The sequence below is a fragment of the Rhipicephalus sanguineus genome, chromosome 5 (assembly GCF_013339695.2).
Source record: "Rhipicephalus sanguineus isolate Rsan-2018 chromosome 5, BIME_Rsan_1.4, whole genome shotgun sequence".
NCBI lineage: Eukaryota > Metazoa > Arthropoda > Arachnida > Ixodida > Ixodidae > Rhipicephalus > Rhipicephalus sanguineus.
In genome coordinates, this window is record NC_051180.1 from 50319222 (window position 1) to 50339672 (window position 20451).

Here is a 20451-nt window from a genome sequence, read left to right on the forward strand (position 1 = left end):
GGAAGCGTCTTTTACGCGGTCGGACGCCGCAAAATCCAGGAGATCTGCAATTTACAGCTCCATTGTAAATAACCGTGAAACTTGCTAAATTGTATCGACCTCCCTATATTAAAATAAACATTCGGACGCATTGCATAAAATGCCCGACATAATAAACACAGCGCCATCGTGTGGTATAGACTATTTTGCTTGAGAGATATATGGCAAAACTGCTGGAAATAGCCATCGATAGACGCGCCTGCAGCGCTTCAGTGCAATTATGGAAGCCTGTGGCCGAATATTATAGATTCATGTCAAGCTCTAGAACAGTAAATGTAGCTCGAGTCAACTTTTCGTCATGGGGCATTGTCTTTCTCACGACAGCAACTGATTTGATGTAGGCGTTACTGCCTTGAAGAAAACCAGCACCCTTGCTGAAATTGTCTCTTCAACTGCATCGTTATTCCGAAAACGTAACGTCTCTTAAAGCGGCTACCTTCCTGCGAACTGCGTCCTTGTTTGACCAAAATGACAAGAGCCAATAAAGGCGCAAAGTGTTATGTTTGCTATCTGACATTTTCTTGAAAGTGTGCACTTAAGAAACAATGCTTATATCAGGTGGAATTCGCAGCTATTGTTTCAGCAGAATATTTTCTTAAACTTCGATGGGACAATTTTTTCTCCCGATACAGTATGCTCGAACTTAAGTGAGCATAGGCTTCGGAACTCTCACTTTTGTTGGTCAATAGCGCTGCGTGCTTCGAGAAGATTACACTGTAAACTGTAACGCCGAGATTGGCGGTGATTCTCAAAACACTCGATGTGTACTCAAGGGATTTCGCAGGACGCACAAGACTAAGACCTACGTGAGGCAAAGCGCGCCGACTTTCCAAATGCCCAGAAAAGCACTCGGCTGAAGCCTTAAACCACCAGGCTGAAGCCGAAATTAAAGCCACGGATGATGTTGTTTCCCAACTTCGGGGCGCCCAGCAAGAACAACAAGAAAACCTTCATTACACCCTTCCAGTTCACTGAGGAGTAAAGCTTTCCACACTTTTAATCCCCTTAAAACAACGCTCGCGAAACCATGAAGTCCTCTTCAGCTCTCACCTTAACCTGCTCTATCGAAAGCACATGTGGTACGAGTCGCCTCGGTGCGAACTCATATCGCTCCAGAAGCACATCGCGAGTTGAGAAGTTTAGAGAGCTGTTTTGAAAGCGCAGGGTCGGCAAAGGCCAGTAAACGTAGTCGCCGCTCTGCGAATACGTTGGGTAATTATATAATCCCAGGAAACTAATTTCCAAAGGACGCTGTCGCAACTGCTCGTGCGGATCACCTTTGCACGTGCGTGTTTAGCGAGAATGGTTCGCCCCGAGCCTGTAATGAGTTGTACGTCCACGCGCTTATCGTACGCTTTTCAGGATTGCTAGCTGCGGTGGGAGCAAAGACCCGAGCCGGCAGGCGAACAGCGAGTTAAATCGTGGCGCAATGCTGTAAACGCGATGATTTGATTCGCTACGTAGCATTATAAATGCAAGTACAGCTACACCAAATTTCTGTTATTCGGGCTTTATAAGAAAGGCGATTACAGTGTCGTAAACACTGTGTGAAGCGTAAAAGAAGAAATATATGCAGTTGCAGTCAAAGGGAAAGCTGTAGGAAGTGCGGGGCAGTGGTTCTTACTGCCCTGCGGCGATGCTCTCGTTCACGGGCAAGCGCGCGCTGGCCTTCCAAATGTACAGCCTGCTCGGCTTCCATGGCGGGGAAGGAAACGTTCATTTGTGATGCGGTGACGCAAGAGTGGCGCCCTCTCCCCTCCTCTTTTCAATCCTCCTCACCCTCACATCACTCCTGCTCACCATCATTTCCCTGTCCCGTCCCCTTCCTATACTGTACTACACACGGCTATGCTATGCTTTCATTGACCTCGTCAAAATTAGTTCGCGATATATGCCTGTCAGCCGATGCCACGAGTATATTTTACTTCCCTCTCTTTATATATCTCTCTCTCTCTTTCGCTCTTACTCTTGTTCACTTATTTACAAATGTCGATCGCACCCCCAAAATGTGTGGTACACAACAGGATGCGTCGTGGACTGTCTTAGTGAAAATCATCGGTAAAGTCAACCGTGACGACAGACAGCAAGAGCCATCGACCGCTTCTTCTTACACGGGTAGAAATATTGCACGCACTTATCGCGGATTACTCGCGATCGTGTTATTTTCCCCGCTGACGCAACACTTTTCCCACATTACCTTGACAGCTCCGCTGTGATATACATATATATATATATATATATATATATATATATATATATATATATATATATATATATATGTAGCATTTTTAATGGTATCCCCAGACAGGTTAGCCTACACTCTAAGAAAAAAAAGGTGTCACATTGACACTCTTTTTAGACGGTCGACTCTTTTAAAGAGAGTCAACGTGCCTCTCTAAAGAGAGTGCTGCACATGTGACTCTCACATGTATAAAAGAAGAGTCACAGTTCTTAGAGTGTAGTTTGTCGCTTTGCTTGCTACTCCAGGTGTTGCGTGATGACTATGGTATATACAATGAGGACATATACACACAAATAATACGTACAAACACAAAAAAAAGACACAAACAAGCACAAAAGTCATTCATGATGTTTTGTTCAGGTGTGTACTCTTTAAAGACACTAACAGCGCTTTCGTGTTGCGTATCGCACAGGCACTGCTTTGCCACGGACAGAGGAGGTACCGCAGCTCCAAGCTCAAACTGCGTTGTATATGTAGTGCTGCTGCCTTCAGAATCTGTCGCTCAGCGTCGTAACGCTAACAAGCACACAGGACGTGTTTTAAGTCTTCCCTAGTTCCAACACACGATGTGATTGGTCATCCCAAGTGAAACTTATTAGACTGTAATCAGCTGGCACTAAGCAACGTGAATACAAGCGCGTAAATATGATGTAGTTTGTGCGAGAAAATGTGCTTACTTATGTATGCTCAACGTGTGTTATACGGCGCATTTCAACGTAGAGTCTTGAATTTCAGCCCTCTTTGTGTTGTTATAAGCGCGAGAAAATATTGACATACACGGGTCGGTCCGGTTCCCCAACTCCGTGAACCGAATACATCGTATCCCTAGGCATAGTCGATGTGCGCGAAGGAGCCGATCATTTGCTGCCGCAGAAGAGGGAGTAAAGAGATGGAGATGGAGAAAGGAAAGTAGAGGAAAGAGAGGGAGGTTAACCAGCAGAAATCTCTGATGGGCTACCCTGTACTTAGGGAAGAGAGAAGAGACAGCATATGACGACACTAGAAAGTCGTGACAATAGCACTAAGTACTACACATGAACATCGTCAGTGAACAGTCACAATTTTTATAAAGGTCCAGCAAGGAGCGTTTACTGTAAAATGATGCTATATAGCTTGGCCATACTACAGTCACTGCATGTACGCTTTAGACTGTGACAACTTTAACAAATTCTATTCACACCAGTCTGCCATTTGAAGCATATAAAATATTCACAGCATTTCATGCAGTCACTGCTTTGTTGTGCGTCACACGTCTGCTGGTTGTCTTTCTCTTGTGTGCTCCAATTTGAAGGAAAAATAGCTACGACGACACTTGCTTGACACGTTGAACTGTAACGATGCCCTTCAGCAGCTGGCTTTTTCCCCACGATCTCGAAGGGAAGCCGTGTAGAAACTGACTCCGGTTGGCGTCCTCTTTGAAACATCAGTAATACGATTGTACTTTTTCTTGGCCCTTCTGACGATTGGTTGGAAGTGTTGGTTGTAGACACAGCGCTCATGACAGCAGCGGAAAGTACAACCCTGCTTTGGTCACCCACAAAGGCGGGCCAACGTAAGTGACTTTGCCTTGACGTGTAACCTTCGGATAACGCGCCCGATGCTCTACCAGTTAAGCTAAGCCGGCGGTCGCCCCCACGTCCACTTTATCAGGTATTTATGTGCATGCAAACGCTGCCGTAGCTCAATTGGTAGAGCATAGGGCGTGTTATCCGAAGGTTGCAGGTTCGGTCCCTGCCAGTGGCAAGTCGCTTTTCGTCCACTTTGCTTTCTTTACGTCTATATCATGTTACTACAATACACTTAAAGCCGTTCAATTAAGGTGTTTTATAACTTCCTTATTTTCCCCTTTCGATTTTTCCCTGTGCAGAGTAGCAGGCTAGAGGGTGCACTAGCTCAGGCTGACCTCTCTGCCTTCAAATAAATTCTCCCTCTGTATCCTTCGCTTCATTATATGTTGACATTAAGGTTGCCCTGACGTTGTGTTACATGCACCTGTCGCACTCTGCCATTCGCTTCTATGTGTTCTCTAGTATAGTGCCATTTCGGCCAAGGTGAACCGTTTTATAACATCTTTTCTGATCGTCAATAGAGGAACGATGTGATTATCTAATGTGCTCGACAATGAAACTTTTGGCTTCCAGCTTGCCACTAGAAGACCGGGATCCTGACATTGCGAACCTTATCAAACAATGCTCTCGACAGTAAGAACAGCATCTGCGTACACTGTCTGCATGGTCATTCGAAGTCATGCATGCTAGTTCTCCATCATGGACTGAGTGCAATGCTGCGATCTATAAAGACCACTTCATCCGATCCTGCAAGCGCTTCCATCACAGAGGGAACGAGGCTGGACAACGTGGCAACATTGGGTTTCCCCACAAGCGCGCTGAACAGATCGTTTTTTTTTTTCAGAAAGACCGCGGATAGTGCGCAAGGAAGTTACTGGCATTATGGCTTTTCAGTGAGAGACTGGACTACGTAAAACCCGTTGAGTTATGCGACGCAAAAAGTAACGCCCAAGGCGGAGGGATAGCGGGCCGTGTCTACCAGGCTAACCCCGACTGTAGCAACAACATAACCACCATCACGGCAATAGGGTGCGCGTAGTCGTATTCATCGTGTGTTGTAACAATAGAAGTTCAACAGTATTTGCAGATTTTAATGCGGTTTCAACTCCACCAAAATGACGCTTAAGCATCGGGAAATGTGCGTGTAGACGTTATCTATTGTCAGATAAAGCGAGGCTTCCCCTCTACAGCCATTACGTATCGTCGTCCAGGAAAATCGAAGCCGCTCGTTCATTCCTCTTTGCCACCCGAAAAGCAATTACGTGTTTTTCGCCACATTTCTTGTTATTTTTACTAGTTTACTGTTACTTCCTCGCTGTCAACCACGCGCAGTAAATCGTTTTCGCGCCCCAGTGAAGCCGAGTGGTCGGAACTCGATATTCTACCACAGTGTTACGCGGCGCTGCGTGCTTGATGAGCCGGTTACTCTGCGGCTGTCTCGGCGGGGCTGTCAACTTTATTGGGAGCCGCTAGTGGAAGCTACACCCCCCCCCCCCCCCGCCTTTTATTTTTGTCTTTCCTAGTTTAACTCGGCGCCTTTACGATTTTGCTTAGACTGCATACTGTAAATTGTTTGAATAAGCGACTTAAATCACTTAAAGCGCAAAGAAAGCAAAGAAAGGAGATATCGCGAGAACACGCTGATTCATTGCTCCGGTTAGCATCGCGGAGTGTCGTTGAAATTTTACGCGTTGCTTTTTATATTGCGTGACTCTTCTGTATTGAGGGAAAGTCTAGTAGTATTAATGGCTTCTAAATGTTCCCTTTTGCTGCCAATGCTCAAGAGTTACTTTTTGCATAACTTCTTCAACGGACTCAGTCTTAAACGGACTTGAACGAACTTGAACGGACTCAGAAATAGCTGAGCCAAGATAATAAGGAAGAGAAAAGTTTAACACGCTGTTTAATGCGCTTAAACTTGCGTCTAAGAGTAGTGCCTAAGAGTTGCGTCTAAGAGTGGCGTCTAAGAGTGATGTGATGCATTTGGATACATCGTTGGTTAAAATAATGAAAGAAATGTTCGTATGTGAGCGATAAAGCAGTATTTTCGGTGAACGAAGATTTGATAAGCTAAAGCTGAAAGTCAGGCTAATTGATTTTGACTTGAATACACATTACGAGCGACAATAAAAGCGACACAGCGAAGTATCGTGATCGTCCTGTGTGCATCTTTGTTTGTCCCTGTTTTATTTTCGCTATTAATATGTATTCTTCATTTCCTAAGCTGTATTCCCATGACACAGATATGCATAGTGCGTTCGCAATTCCTCAAAATTGCCGAGAACCATCAAAAAGAAACAGAAAAAAGGACGTAGCCAAAATGGCTGGTTAGCCAGCACAATTAATATTACTAGGCGAGGATTATGAATAAACGAAACGCGTTCTTTACATGTATTGTACTTGCGCGATTTGCAGGCGGACAAGCTGTAAATAAATGAAAAAAAAAAGGAGCTGCGAGGGGTTTTAGACGCTTTCGTGTAAACGTGTATAAAAAAAAGAAAACAAAAACAAGAAAGCAACACACCAAATAGGTTAAAATAATGTTTTAAATGTTACTACGAAGATATAGTTCCGTGCGGCATTCATATGAATCTTGGTGCTTTACGCTCACAGCGACACACGCAATTATCTCTCCGTGTGCCTCTTCTTGTGCGGTGTTCTGTCTCCCGATTTGCGCGTTTATCAGCGTGTCATTATTGACACCTTATAAGTGTCAACGCCTATTGCCGGATGCTTTTCACTTTCGAATGAATGAAAAACTTTATTGGTGCAAAGCAATTCTCCCGGCGAAGGTGGAGCCCTCAGTCCAGGGCCCCTGTGGTCTTTGCCATCTTGCGCGCTCTGTCGATCAGCTTGAGCTGTTCTTCAGGCTTCGAGCAGGACAGCGCAGCCTCCCACTGCTCCGGTGTTGGTGTGTTGTTTATTGGCACATCCTTTGAGTGTTGGCAGGCCCATGTAACGTGATAAAGTGTTGCATGTTCCCCGCATAGCGGGCATTTGTTGTCGTATGTAGTCGGATAGATTTTGTTAAGTAGACTGAGATTTGGGTATGTATTAGTCTGCAGCTGTCTCCAGGCAACCGACTGCTCTTTACTGAGGTCTTTGTGGGGAGGAGGGCAAATCCTCCTCAGGGCTCTTTGATGTTCTAGAATTGCCCCATAGATCAACGCTGATGTGAACAAAAGATACAAATATAGCAGCAGATTCGAGAGGAGCAATTACCAGCTTTAGGATAGCGCACTACGGCACAAGAGCTCCCGCCCCAGCTCTTAAACGAGGCCTGCAGTTGTTAAGACACGCTGCTTCAAGAAATCCGTGAACGGACTGCTGATACAATTATTGCCTCCTTCCGTGATAGCAATGCAGAAGAGTCCGATGCTTTAGAGATGCTTATTACTAAAGGGGCCATGACACGGTCACACAACAACTTGTGGTTTTCAGCGAAAACTTGAAGTAGAGGGTCTATTATGCCCATGGAGATGTGAAAAGTGAGCCGCAAAAGAATATTTCATTGCAAAACAAGCCCTAGAAGTCGCCGGTTACAAACCCCGCCCACCGCCGGCAACCACCATTTTGCCATGGCGCGTGTGACGTCATGTGCAGCAAGGAGCGGAGGCGTCGTCTTCTACCGAAGTTTCAGCCGCTGCAAATCGCTCAATTGCCGTGCCAAGCTGAAGAAAGCTAAAATATCTCGATTTCACGCGCAGCTGGCCACGGAACAATATCGTTCGCCGGAATGCAGACGGTCGCACAGCTATAGCTGCTCGTTACGTCACGGCTCGCGAGAGCGCCAGCGTTGCCCGACTCTCAGGCCACCCGCTTGTTTACAAAAATATCCAATTATAAACTAAGTGCTCGACCAAATGCGCTAAAATGTCGCCAGCTTATTTGTGAATACACAAGGATTAACCCACATAACAAAAATTATGACCTAAAATTGGGTGTCATGGCCCCTTTAAATACTAAGGATTTAGGAGGCAACCAAACGGAGCACCCGCTACGGGAAAATTCCGCATCGTTACAACAGAGCACACGAATCTCTAACAACACAAGGCATGAAATTTTTATAGCTTTACGGCAGCATTGTCACGATTTCAGTATATAATTTAGCACGTGAGACAGGGAGTCAGCAGAGCAAGTAAAGAGCAAAGGATAAATACAACAAAAAATTCGTAATCTCCGCGCGACTTCTGCCGCGCAGGATTACGATAGAAAACCTGTCATATACGTAGACCAACGGAAGAAGAGCGCGTTTAAAGGAGAGTTAAAGTTTGACAATGTTGTTCCGGCACAACTTATTACACGTCGATGATTGGGCCAAACGTTGAGATGAACGCTGCTATAAGAAATGTGTGACAGGCAGCGGGTGCCGCGCAGTAGTGAAGTTTGGTCGTGTCATTTTTACGAAGAACGAACTGTTATCTCCCCGGGGCCCTGAAATTTTTACGACGAGATTTGTTGGCTGAAAGAACAAGTAGCCTGTATACAGGTGCCACTAAAATGCGCCAAGTTTTTTAAAGCGACGCCGATGGCGCCATCATGTTATAGAAAAATTTGCCGAGGGTCATTGGTGTTGTTTTGCGGCAGTCGTTTTCAATGGATTATAACTGTTGCCATCATTCGGTGCAGGACGCACCTACAGTGTTCGAAATTGTCACCAGTTCTGTTATAAAGAGGGCGCGTCTGATCAGATCACGTGATTATCGTGAGAAGTGTTGTACGTTCTGGTGGACTTACAATACCAAAACATTTATTATGTGATAAAAGGAGCTCGCTCTGAAAAACCTTAGTGATCAAACTTGATCTCTAGAGTCTCTCCCTTCCGTGTGCCTCATTACAACGTAATGGCCCTGGTGCTTAAACCCCCAGAATCTAATTATTTGCTAAAAAGTTTGTAGTTACCACCACGCTTAAACTAATGAACCTAACGTGACGACTCACACGTATCAAGTCTCGACTGTGGCGACGTTGATTATAAAATTCTAACCAGAAATTGTAAGCCGTAAGCAAGCACACCGCTTAAACGACCAGCCTGTTTCGTAACTATGTGCGTATGCTAAACGTGCCCTGCTAGGGCAGCAGATGGCCGCGCACGCAGTCGCGGAGAATGATGGGGTTAAACGTGGAAGTGACTGAAAGCGTCCAAGGTAATGCTTCGCTTGCGTGGATGCGTAGCGTACCGTCAAAGCTGCCCAGCCATAGAAAAATTCGCTGGTGAAGCAAAAAATGTGACCGAATTCACGAGCCCGTGCCACCGTAAGCACTAACCGACAGTGACACTAGTAAGCTCAAGTTGATACGATGCTTTGTGAGCGGCTCGCAATCATCATCCTTCTTTGTCGTCACACTAGAATGCCAGGCGTAGAATACGCGAAGATAAATGGTAAAGGTGGCAGACGAAGAGAACAGCTGTAGAACTGTGGCGAAAGGATGCGGAGAAGCACCCAAGCGTCAGGCCAGAAGAATGTGCATCTTGGGAGGGCGAGATAAAGAAAAATATTAACAACCCCAAAGGGCGTTAGCGTTCTGAAGGAAAAAATTGTAGCGCAAAGCAACACACGGACAGACAGAGAGGACGGGACTGTCCGTGTGTTGCTTTGCGCTACAGTTTTTTCCTTCAGAAGTCATGAACCAACTAGCCCAACAAAACGTATTGCTAAGGCGTTAGCGCGCTAGAGTGACCCACTACGACGGATGCACGCGGTGCAGAATTGAATAACGGGACGGAGAGCGCCGGTCCTTCGCCGTCCGTTTACATTCTTCTCCGTCTGGAGCTCCGCCTTTTTGCTTCTCTTTTGAAATTCTCGTGTTACTGGCCTCCCTGCTCCGGACGAGCAGCGGGGCGCATGCGCTCGGAAGGCTATGAACTAGAGGCGCCCGAAAAGGATGGCGGCCAAGGGGAAAGGCGGAAGAGAGGCGCGGAGAGCGAAGACACGCGAGACGAGAGAGCGAGGAGGATGCGGAGGATGGGGAGCAGCGCTCCGCGTGGCATGGGCGTGCTGGAACTCGTGGGGACGCCGAGCCGCGGCCGCTCCTGTCGCGTCCCGAACACGCGGAGGCTGGCTGGCGCGGGAACCTTATAGCGTCATCACTCTCTCCGTAGAGCGTGTTGGCCGCGTGCTCGCCCGTGCCGCTGCGACGCGCTCCTCCGGCACTCGACGCCTCCAGCATCTTCCTCGCCACCGTCTTCGCCTGCTCCGGTGGAACACTCTGCCGTTCCCCCCCTTCCATGCGGCTCCTTGATCACGTGGCATGACAGCCGGCGCTGTCTCGTCGTTTCTGCATGCCATGCCTACATCAACTGTGAGTCCGGTGCTTGAGGCGACAAGGCACATGACACCGCTGTCTCCGCTGCGCCCCTACCTGTCGCTGTTGCTCCTGTTGCTGACAACGCCGGCTTCTCTAACACAAAGGTGAGCCTTTTCATAAAGCCACCTTTGAAAAAAAAAGACAAAAAAACGAGAACATCTTGAGCTAGTTTTCTTTATTGCTTTTTTTTTCATGATATTAGAGCAGTAAGCAAGCCGAAATTGACCGCGCGTTGTAACGCACTTCACATTGTTCACTGCACGTTAGGAAGACTCATGTTTGCCAGTGTAGTAGTTTTGTACAGGTGGTTTGTGTTAACATACTTGTATTCAGCGTTAATAGTGACCAATTAAGTCTATACTTTTTATTAATTGAATTATGAAAGTGATGAGATAGCGACACGTGACAGCAGATATTGCAGTGTTTGGATGCACAAGCTAAACAACTTCGCACACGCTGGTGTTAAGTGTCTTGTGGAGCTGCGCTGTACTCAAATCCCTGCGTATCCAAAAGGCTTGTTGCACTTCCATGCCTCGATATTGCAGATATATAGGTTCAAAACACGCGTTAAGCCACGCAATGGCTTCATTAGCTCACGTCAATGGCTCCGATACATGTCATGAAGCACAACAGAGATGATTCATATGGATGAACATTCTCTGTTGGCTTAACGTTATTAAAAAAAATCTGTGTGCCTCTCGTTCTGAAAAATTAAGAGTTGTGTCGGCCGTCGCTGTGGGCTGCTGGTTCGACATCAAGCTGTGGGCTGCTGGTACGACATGTTGTAAACAGCAGATCTCTCGTGATAATCTTTGGAATGGGGCACTTATATTTTGTTTTCGCACAGTCGTTAGGGTATCCCGTTTTCATTGCATTTTATTCTGTCTCTCGTCATTTTTATGTCATGTCGTTTTTCGTGAAATTCTCGTAGTCTTAATTGTATGGTAAACCTGTTAAATTTCACGTACACAATATTCTCCTTACCTTTAGAGTTCCTTTGTTTATATGATGAAGTTATTTATGTTGTGTTAAACGCTTCATATGATCCCTACGGGAACTCTTTGTATGCTATGTTAAACACTTGATGCGATCCCTTGGGAAACGCTGTTCTCAGAGTACTACGTACATACATTGTAATTATGATCTGATGTGCATACTTGTATGGTGAACGTCGTATGCTGCGATTGTAAGGGTCTTCAGGGACCCGGTCAAGCTGCCCAGGGCAGCTTTGACCCTAAGGACCATTCAGATATTTCTAGTGAAATATACTTTGATTCATTGAAGGATTGACATCGTGCATCGATAAACTTCTGAAAGGACCAAGAGCTACTACAAAACTAAGTAAGCACAAATATAAATGCGGAACACTAGTACCTGTACCCTTCGCGTTCTTCGTGTTCATGATAACTTCTTAAGAGAACATTACCACAAAATTTGCTCCATCAGCTTGTACAATGAAATACATATATTACCTTAACAGAGTGCACGGTATGACGCGAACTTTTTGCTTTCAGAAGACGCGTTTGGTAAGTCGATTTACATTTTGCAGGGAGAACCTAAATTGAAAATATGTAAGCGAGGTTGTCTCCTCATTGTTTTACGTACTGCCAAACAAAACAAATATGTGCGTTTTCACTACGACACTCAAGAGTACCACGGGTATGCTTTCGCATCACCGTCACTGTTTGGCGGATACGTACTGTGAAACTGGGGCTGTGAAATACGCTGCAGCGCTGTGGTTTGGTGGAAACAGGAAAAGAACAAAAGAAAGAAAAAGAAGTTTTGTATCTACTAGGCCACCACGAAAGAGCCCTAGAGGAATTCTCAATATAGACGAACCTTCGAATTTCCTATTCTATAACTTCCCTACATTAGCGAGAGCTCTCTTGTATATGTGCTAATAGAACTGCGTTACATATGGAAATTCTGGCTGTCTTGTGATCGAGAAACTGAAGGGCAGTTCACGCTGTCTCCGCTGTGCTCAAAATATACTCCATTAATGTCCCGCATTTTCGATAAAGGCGAAAATGCTTGAGGCGCATGTACTTAGATTTAGGTGCACGTTAAAGAACCCCAAGTGGTCAAAATTTTCGAAGCCCTCAAATACGGCGTCCCTCATAATCATGCCGTAGTTTTGGGACATTAAACCTCAACAATTATTATATTACTCAATAAAAGTAAACGGTCTGCGCTGTAATTCACGGTTGTTTCCACACATCATTATTCAACATCACAGCAAAGGGACGAGAGAGAACTTGAGTCGTTTTCCAGCACATTTTTTGCCCCATTTTCGATCAGCTTAAAGCGCAAAAAATTGGCCGTGTATCTGCGTATCTGCGTGCTTCGCTGCAAATGTCGTCTAAAGACGATAGAAGAGGCGCTGCGTGAGATATGGACACCATCTGGCAATACGTCGGGAAACATGAGTGCTGTGTTGCGGGCTGGTAGTCCCGGCGCAGTAGCAGGCGAAGACCGGCGGTGACCAACGCGACCGGCGGGGACGCCAGCCAGCCCGAACACGCGCTCAACGTCCGCACTCAACGAGTACTCTCCACACACTCTTTTATGTACACGTCGCCTGGGTAAAACAGGAATGCCAGAGCGGCGCCCCTTGGCATTCGTACAGTGCAATACAGAACCGAAACCGAAACACAGATATGCGTAATATTTACTTTCTGATCGACAACGTTCACAAGTATGAACAGCCGTACCAGTTCAAGCTGGGTGGGCGTTAAGCAAGTGGTTCAACTTTGTCCGGGTGGCTGAATCGAGTGACGTGCCGACAAACAGAAAGCAGACAGATCAAAATTTCTCCGTTTAAGTATCCCAAGAAAGACTATCGTCTTTAAAAAGACGAGGACGCAGACCAAGGATGTGACGACACGAGCGCTCGTGTCGTCACATCCTTGGTCTGCGTCCTCGTCCTTTTTGCGCTGTAAGCTGATCGAAAATGAACTATAAAAAACTAGCCCAGATTTCCCTTATTGTTCATTTTTTGCCGCCACAGCAAGTAGAGCCGGGCCCCTTATCATGGGTTCGAGTTAACCCTCTTTTATAACTACGCTAGCGCTGACATAACTGCGGTCTCTCTGCTTGTATCTAGCCTAGTGTCTATACCAAGAAAACGAGGTATGAATGCATACTAAGCAGAGATGGGTACTACAGTTGAGCTTGCGGTGTATGACGTTCTGTAAATAAGGATCGTCCTTTGACTGCGAGGAGCTCTTTCCCGCGCTGTGGCACAAAAGACTCTTGGCATTGACCTTATTATACCAGCTAGACCTATAGTCCTTACCTGCAAGACTGTTCCCCTGAGGCGATCGCTTATTATTTGCGCGGTCTTGATTTGCTGAGTGCGCTAGATCGCGACGTGACCGCTCGTGAATGATATTTGCTCAGTCGATAAACACGTCTGCGTAAGTACACTGCCAACTTGCGTAAGTCAATCTTCCTGACTTGCAATTGCTGTGAGCCTGGCTTTCATGGGAATCTCGTAATTCTCAGACAAACGAAACAAATGTGCACACGAGAAAAGGGGTATGGTGGCAAAGGTATAGCTGCAGCGTCGCCCGGGTTTCATATGCGGGCTCATTTCCCTTTTGCCCTGTGTGCACGAAGCAGCTCTATGGGGTCTTGTTTGCATTAGCACTCTGGGAAGAACACTGATGATGACCGTAAGCGTGAGCACGAGGAAAGGGGGGAGCAGGGGATGGGGGAGGGGTGGCGCAATGTCTGCCCCATACTTCTATTCAGTTGAACTTGTACCGCCATTTTTTAGAGAGCAAGGTTAAGGCAATGCAAGTTTTCGACGACAATGGCGGCCGAAGGCACCTGATGTTCCATTCCAAAAACTACTTCCCATCTTCGCTACCGGAAAGACAGGGACCAATGTTGGTCATTGTGAGAAAGCACGTCATGACTTGATTTTCACTTGTTCATTCATTGTGAAGCACGTTGTCTTTTGGACTCAACCAACGGAGAGGGGGAGGGGTGCGCTGCGACGAAACTTTGCCATCCCCCTCTTCTAATAGGAAACCCTGCACATTTCTGTGCTGATGACTTATGCGGGCTCTGAAAGTATAAGTCCAGTTTTCCTACAAGGATCGTACGCAGAGCGTGCAGCGTCATACTTGATCAATCAAACAACAGCGACTGAAGATTATGCAACCGGTGCCCTTATCTTATCTTCGACGCAGGTAATTTCGACGTAGGCATGCTTGTAAAGACATCTGCAGTAAAATGATAACAACGAGTATGAAAAACTTCATAACCAGGATTTAGGGACATGTGCACGTAGCGCGATCTCTCGTCGGGGACAGCGGTGGCCTGCCGTAACTGAATGGAAAATAGGCGAAAAAACTCATATCTGACGAAAAAAGCTAGTTATCAAAAGCGACTCCCGATTCTATGCGGCATAGATTTATTGGAACATTCTTTTAAAATTACAGTGTCGCTCTGCAGGCCGCATGGCTTCCCGGGGTGTTTAATATTTTACAATGGAGCCCCATGTGTTTCTAATGGGCGGTACATGTTCAATTGTCCTGGGAAGCCACACGCTTTGTACTGCGATACTGCAATATTACCAAAATGTTCCAGTAGGTCTCTGCTGTATGGAACCCGGAATCGTTTTCGATAACTAGCTTTTTTTTTTCAAGAGAGATGATTTTTTTCGCCTATTTTCCAATGAGTTATGGCAGGACACCTTTGCTGCCGCCGAGAAATGGCGCCACGTGCAGATGTCCCCAAATCCTGGGAATTCACCTCTGTGACGGTCACAGAGGTGAATTTCTGGTAGGTACAGTGCTCCGCGATTGAAACGCGATACTCGGAGCGCGTGGCTGCTGGCGGTGAGGATGACTGTGAGGGCGAGAGCGTTCTTCACGTCTTGGCGACTGCATCCGGTGTACAAATGTGCAGTCAGTGGTTCTTGGTGGCGCCGGCGGAGCGCTGCTTGTCATGGCTTCAAAACACTGCGCTCATGTGCCGCGCCACGCGGAGAGGATGGAGCTGGCGGGTGTGCGTTACGAAAGATTGCAGCGCTCCTCCGGCGCCACCCGGAACCACAGCCTTACCGGCTGTTTACCGGATGCAGTCATCACGTGTCACGAACGCTCACACCCTCATCGTCACTCTCACCGCCAGCAGCCACGCGCTCCGTGCATCGCGTTTCAACCGCCGATCACTGTACCTTATAACGCGAGACAACATGAATTCACAGGAAAGACAACACAATCACTAGAAAATCTGAGGAAATAGTTACAAGAAATAAGCTCATTTGCATTAATAATAAAAGATTATACCCCGTCGAGTGATAGAGGATAGTTAACACTTGTCCAGCAAACGCACGCGACTTGTAAAACGCTTTCTACGACAATACGCTCTCGCTGTAGTCAACCGGGGCAAACTTGCCAACTCCGCGACCATACTTACTTCATCCTCTGCGGCAGCCGAGGCAACTGCTATCGCTCTCGCCATTCGAATGGCAGACCAACAAGGTATCTCTGCCTACGTGGTATCAGACTCGCAGGCAGCTTGTCAAATGTACCTCAAGGGCATACTACCAACAAGGGCCATCCAGCTACTGGGAAGTGAACTTGATCACGGGATAGTCTGGTGTCCGGCCCATACGGGCCAGGATGGCAGTGAACTAGTTCATTGCCAAGCTCGAGTGCTCAGCGGCCGAACCCCAGGACCACCCGACATTGAAGAGGACAAAGATGATGGGGTGACACGGCGTGGCATCCTAGACAAACAAAGATTAGATCGCCGCATCGGAGCACCTCCTCACAAGGACCTCGACAGATGCCAAGCGCGGGACTGGCGCCGCCTGCAGACCAATAGCTTTCTGAATCTGCATAAGCTTCACGTCATGTACCCAGAGAGATATCGCAACGCATGCGCGTGGTGCGGATATATTCCAACACTCACGCACATAACCTACGGCTGTCAAGAGCGACCGGCAACAGTCGACACAGGACATACGCACCCAATACACACGTGGTCGTGGGAGGCGCGACTCACTGAACGGACTCTGGGAAGCCAACTGGCAACCCTAAGTCAGGCCCGCCGAGCCGCTATAGCCAGTGGAGCCTTGGAAGAAGGGCCCCACCCGCAATGAACCACATTTTTTTTTCAATAAATGTTGTTTCTCTCTCTCTGTAGTGATCCTTATATAGATGTGCTTGAGTCTGTGCTTCTTTCAGTTCTTCTAGTTAACGCTGGCAGACAAAGTACTTTTGTGTCAGAAATCGACAAAAATGAATTTGCGATGTGAAAAAGCAACTACCAAAGAAAAGTATGCTTTGCACTGACGTTTGCTTCACGATACCTCCTCTGAGAAAAAATAAAAAAAAATAAAAGCGAAGCATCCCAGATAGCGCATGAGTCGAAGGGTGGAAGTGATGCCAGCGTAATCGAGTCGGCGGAACCTGCAGTAATCAAGCGACGCAGCTGCGGCACATCAGTAGAGCAACGGTACATCAGAGAGCCTCTGATGGAACGGATGTGAGCAGAATAATAGCTTGACGCGAGTGACTCCCGTGAAAAATGGTCCGTATGGCGCGCGTTTTTGCGCTTGCATCGCAGAATGAGTGATCACTTGCCAGCGGAGCGTTACGTGGAAAGCATTGTGTAGTGTCATCACTCGTTCGCCCCCTTTTCTGTTTCTGTACAAACCACAAAGACGGCAGAAAACGCTATCCTCCACCTTGGTTTGCTATTCAGCTTTACTGACAGTCAAAGAGAGTGAACCGAATGTGCAAGGACAAACAGAGACGGGAGTTATGCCGTTGAGTATATCCTAGTGGCGTTCTAACTCGGCATTCTTTCTTGTATATCCGGAGTTTGTGTTTCCACGCGTGCGGAGAGTCATCGTAACCTAGGCCTCGGGCGGTTCTGATACACTGAACGGCCTGCTACTCGTAGCCTTAGCGGCGTTTACGAGATTGGACGGTGTATGTTTCCACACTCAAAGAAAGAAAATAGTATGTGTGACTCCTTTCGTTCAATCCTGGCTTGCCACGTATATGACTCTTTAATGAGACACGTTGACTTCCCTTTTGGGGTACCACGACTCTCCGAAGGGAGTGTAATGATCTCCAAAGAGAGTTCACGTGTCTCTTTAAAGAGAGTCATATATGTGGCAAGCCAGAACTCTCAAAAAAGAGCCAAATGACTCTTTTATTTTTTTTAAAGAGTGTTTTGCGCACTTACATTCATCGAACCGTTGCTCACGTGTATCGTTGTAGCACAACAGGAAAGAGAGAGAAAAAAAAGAAAGATATATCGTACTTCTAGAACGTGGTTTCTCTAGTGTCCCGGTAGTATTGTCTACGTGCTGTTGCGAAAAATTTATTGGCGACATAAATATTTGTGCTGACCATCTCAAGACTTCTGGTGATCGACGGCTTCATTCCTAAATCGAATCCGTGCTTGGAGGAAAAGGCGCATGCGAGAGAATAAATACGAGAGGAAGCCATTAAATAAACGAGGAACGAAACAGGCATGCTGCTTTTGTCAAGATGAGATTTTGAGCTGCTTGAACATATAAACGTGACTGCACAATGTAATCTTAGAAAGAGCGTGCAGGTATGCGTGCAAATTGCATTACAAGCAGATTTTAGATAAAAGAGAGGCGAACGAGGGATGTGTCGAGTATTATTTTCCGAGATATCACTGTGTCAACCTTTAAAAATGTTGATCGCAAGCTTGCACTAAACCGCGCAACGTTCATACAGAGCGAAGCTGTTCAGTGTGATGCTTATTCATAGCTGTAACTAGGTTGAACTTCACTTTATCTAGGCAGAACTGTGGCACTCTCCCCCGAAGGACGGTCTCGCGGCATGTTCTGTAGAGCCGCACATCTTCCAGTTGCTCGGTCGTATCGTATGGGAAGAGCTCCTGCAGCACACGCTTCTCCGCCGACCGCACAGTCCTAAGAGTGGACAAGTTTGTGTTGAACTAAAGACGATCGCAGACTTGATTAGAATGACCAAATTCCAACGAAAGGAATTCACGCTGAAAACTTGCGTCGGCGCCACTGGTAGAAGCACGGGCTCGCTCCGCTTCCCGGTAGGCTGGATCTTGCCGCAGAGCACGCATACGAGCAGCATGCCCCTCGCGTATACGATCCCCGTGCTCTGGATTTTGCCGGCGCAATCTGTTCTGTTCCAATTCCACGGCCACGTTCTCCGCATCTACTCGGCACCGGCGATTTCGTTCTCGCGCAGTGGCAAGCCTTGCTTCTCGGATTGCGGCTTCTTCCTCGGGAGTGCAATTTGGCTTCGGACGACCCGTGGCTGCGTATGGTTAGGCGCGAGCTGCACACTAGCTTTTATAATTGAGAACGCCGTCACTCCTGTTGCATTCTTCATTTTTAGTGGACCAGTGGTGAGCAGTGGTATTTACCAAATTCCTGTGGCACATACCCGTTAAGGTGATAGTTTTCTGCGATCGACTCACAAGGAACGATTTGCTAAACAGCTGTGCTGTTAAAAGAATAAGATTTGTTCTATTTTTTGCCATATATCTCACACTCTTATTTGGCACGCAAATTTAGCATTTGCGCTTGCTTACCTGAGATTTATGGAGCGGGCATCAGAATATTAGCTTGATCACTTCATTTACCGTCTGAGCCTCTTCATATTGCTGGAGCACTGGGTTTGATGTACACGTTGAGATAAGTGTATCACTTGATGTAGCCGGGCGTAGCCTCAGGAATGGGCTTACAAGATCACACAGTCTTGCCGATAACTATCTAGAGCAGGTCCCGAGCTATTGCAGAGTTATCTTGCAGAGTTATTCTCGAGAAGTGGTGCATGATTTTTGCGTGTCAGTCCACCACTTCACCAAGCGCGCGATTGCCGAGGCGGCGGCAAACATCAAGGGAATCGCTGGGTTGCCCGTGCTACGCACTGCCTCAGGTTTCACGCTAGTGGAGCTGCACTAAGCGCAGGATTTAGAACTACGCCAAGACCTACACAAGAGCGACACTAGCGCTACATTAACCGCGAAATTAGCGCTGGTTTCGCATTTGCTGTTGCTTGCTACGAAATGTGAAAAACGCAAGACAACCTCACCATGTGACAACCTACGTCCTCAATCCTCGGCACAGAGTGCAGCTGCTCTCTGGTAAGGTGTTTTTAAAATCGACTGGCCTTAGTGATCAATTGTAGGCATGTACTGGACAAGCAGACACGCTCGGCGCCTTTAGCGCTTTCTTTTCTCTTCTTTCTTTCTTTCTTTCTCCCCCCCCCCCTTCATCCCTTCTCGCCAGAACAAGGCAGTAAGCCGGTTGTTTGACCTCGCGCGTTTGGTTGACCTCCTTGTCTTTACTTCTTTTCCTCTTCTTCCTCCTCCTACCTGAAGTTCCGTTTGCCTCATCCTTTACGCCCATTTATTAACGCACAAGCGTTTCTCTTGCACTACATGGCGCAGACGAATAACGCTGTAGAAAAACACGAGGGGACTATGCTCTTAGCTTTACTTCTGAGATGTGTTACTCCACTGTTGGGTCAGTCAGTGATTGAATTACGAAGAACTTCCGTGTTCCGGGGATATTTGCTTAATAAACGCACGTAACATGATGACTAGCAGAAAAACGCCACGGGACCTTTGGACACGGTCAATACATTCTCGCGACGTTCTCAGTAAATGTGTAGAAAAAAAATTAAAACTGTCGCATTAATAAATCGGACGACATCTTTAATAGAATAAAGCATTATTCTAATAAAAAAGCACACCAAAAGCGATTTTTTTGCAGAGCGACGTTGTAGTATAAATTCAATGTGCTGACGAATATCGCATGCTGTTTTTAACGATATCTGCCTAGGAATGACACCAAGCAACGAATTAGCAAGCACAATCGCGAACATGATTTAGGTGAGAATAAATAAGCACGTGTCTTCGCATTTTACTTAGATTCTTGGCTTGAAAACGTACATATATGAACTAAACGTTCTAGTCTCACACGTCACACTGGCGGGAAGCACTCATATGCAAAAATCATGTGGAGAGGGTATAATTTATTCATCGGGCGTGTTAGCTTGCTAGTTGAAAAAGAAGGCTCCCAAGGTCAAAATGTTTTAGTTAGTTAGCCATTGACGCACTTATAGACAATCTTAGTGAGCTGGATGAAACGAAGAATATATTAATATGTGAAATATACACTTTTATGAAATATATCAAACCAAACGTTTTTGCAGTTCCATAACGAGAAACTGTGCAGGTAATTTACATCAAGTATTCCTTGAACCGCGTAAAACCAGTGTATTTTGATGCGTCCTGCATAGCAAT

General features: G+C 46.6%; 1 protein-coding gene across 2 annotated transcripts in view; it reads left to right on the plus strand.

The window, feature by feature from the left end:
- The first annotated feature begins 9949 nt into the window (after positions 1 to 9949).
- LOC119393620 (glycine receptor subunit alpha-2) overlaps positions 9950 to 20451 on the plus strand; it is a 97997-nt gene continuing 87495 nt past the window's right edge. For both annotated transcript variants that reach the window (XR_007416348.1, XM_037660729.2), the window contains exon 1: positions 9950 to 10262. Coding sequence is in view for 1 of the 2 variants with exons in the window: in XM_037660729.2 (XP_037516657.1) it covers positions 10102 to 10262 (161 nt within the window). In the remaining variant the exon portion in view is untranslated. The remainder of the gene's footprint in view (positions 10263 to 20451) is intronic.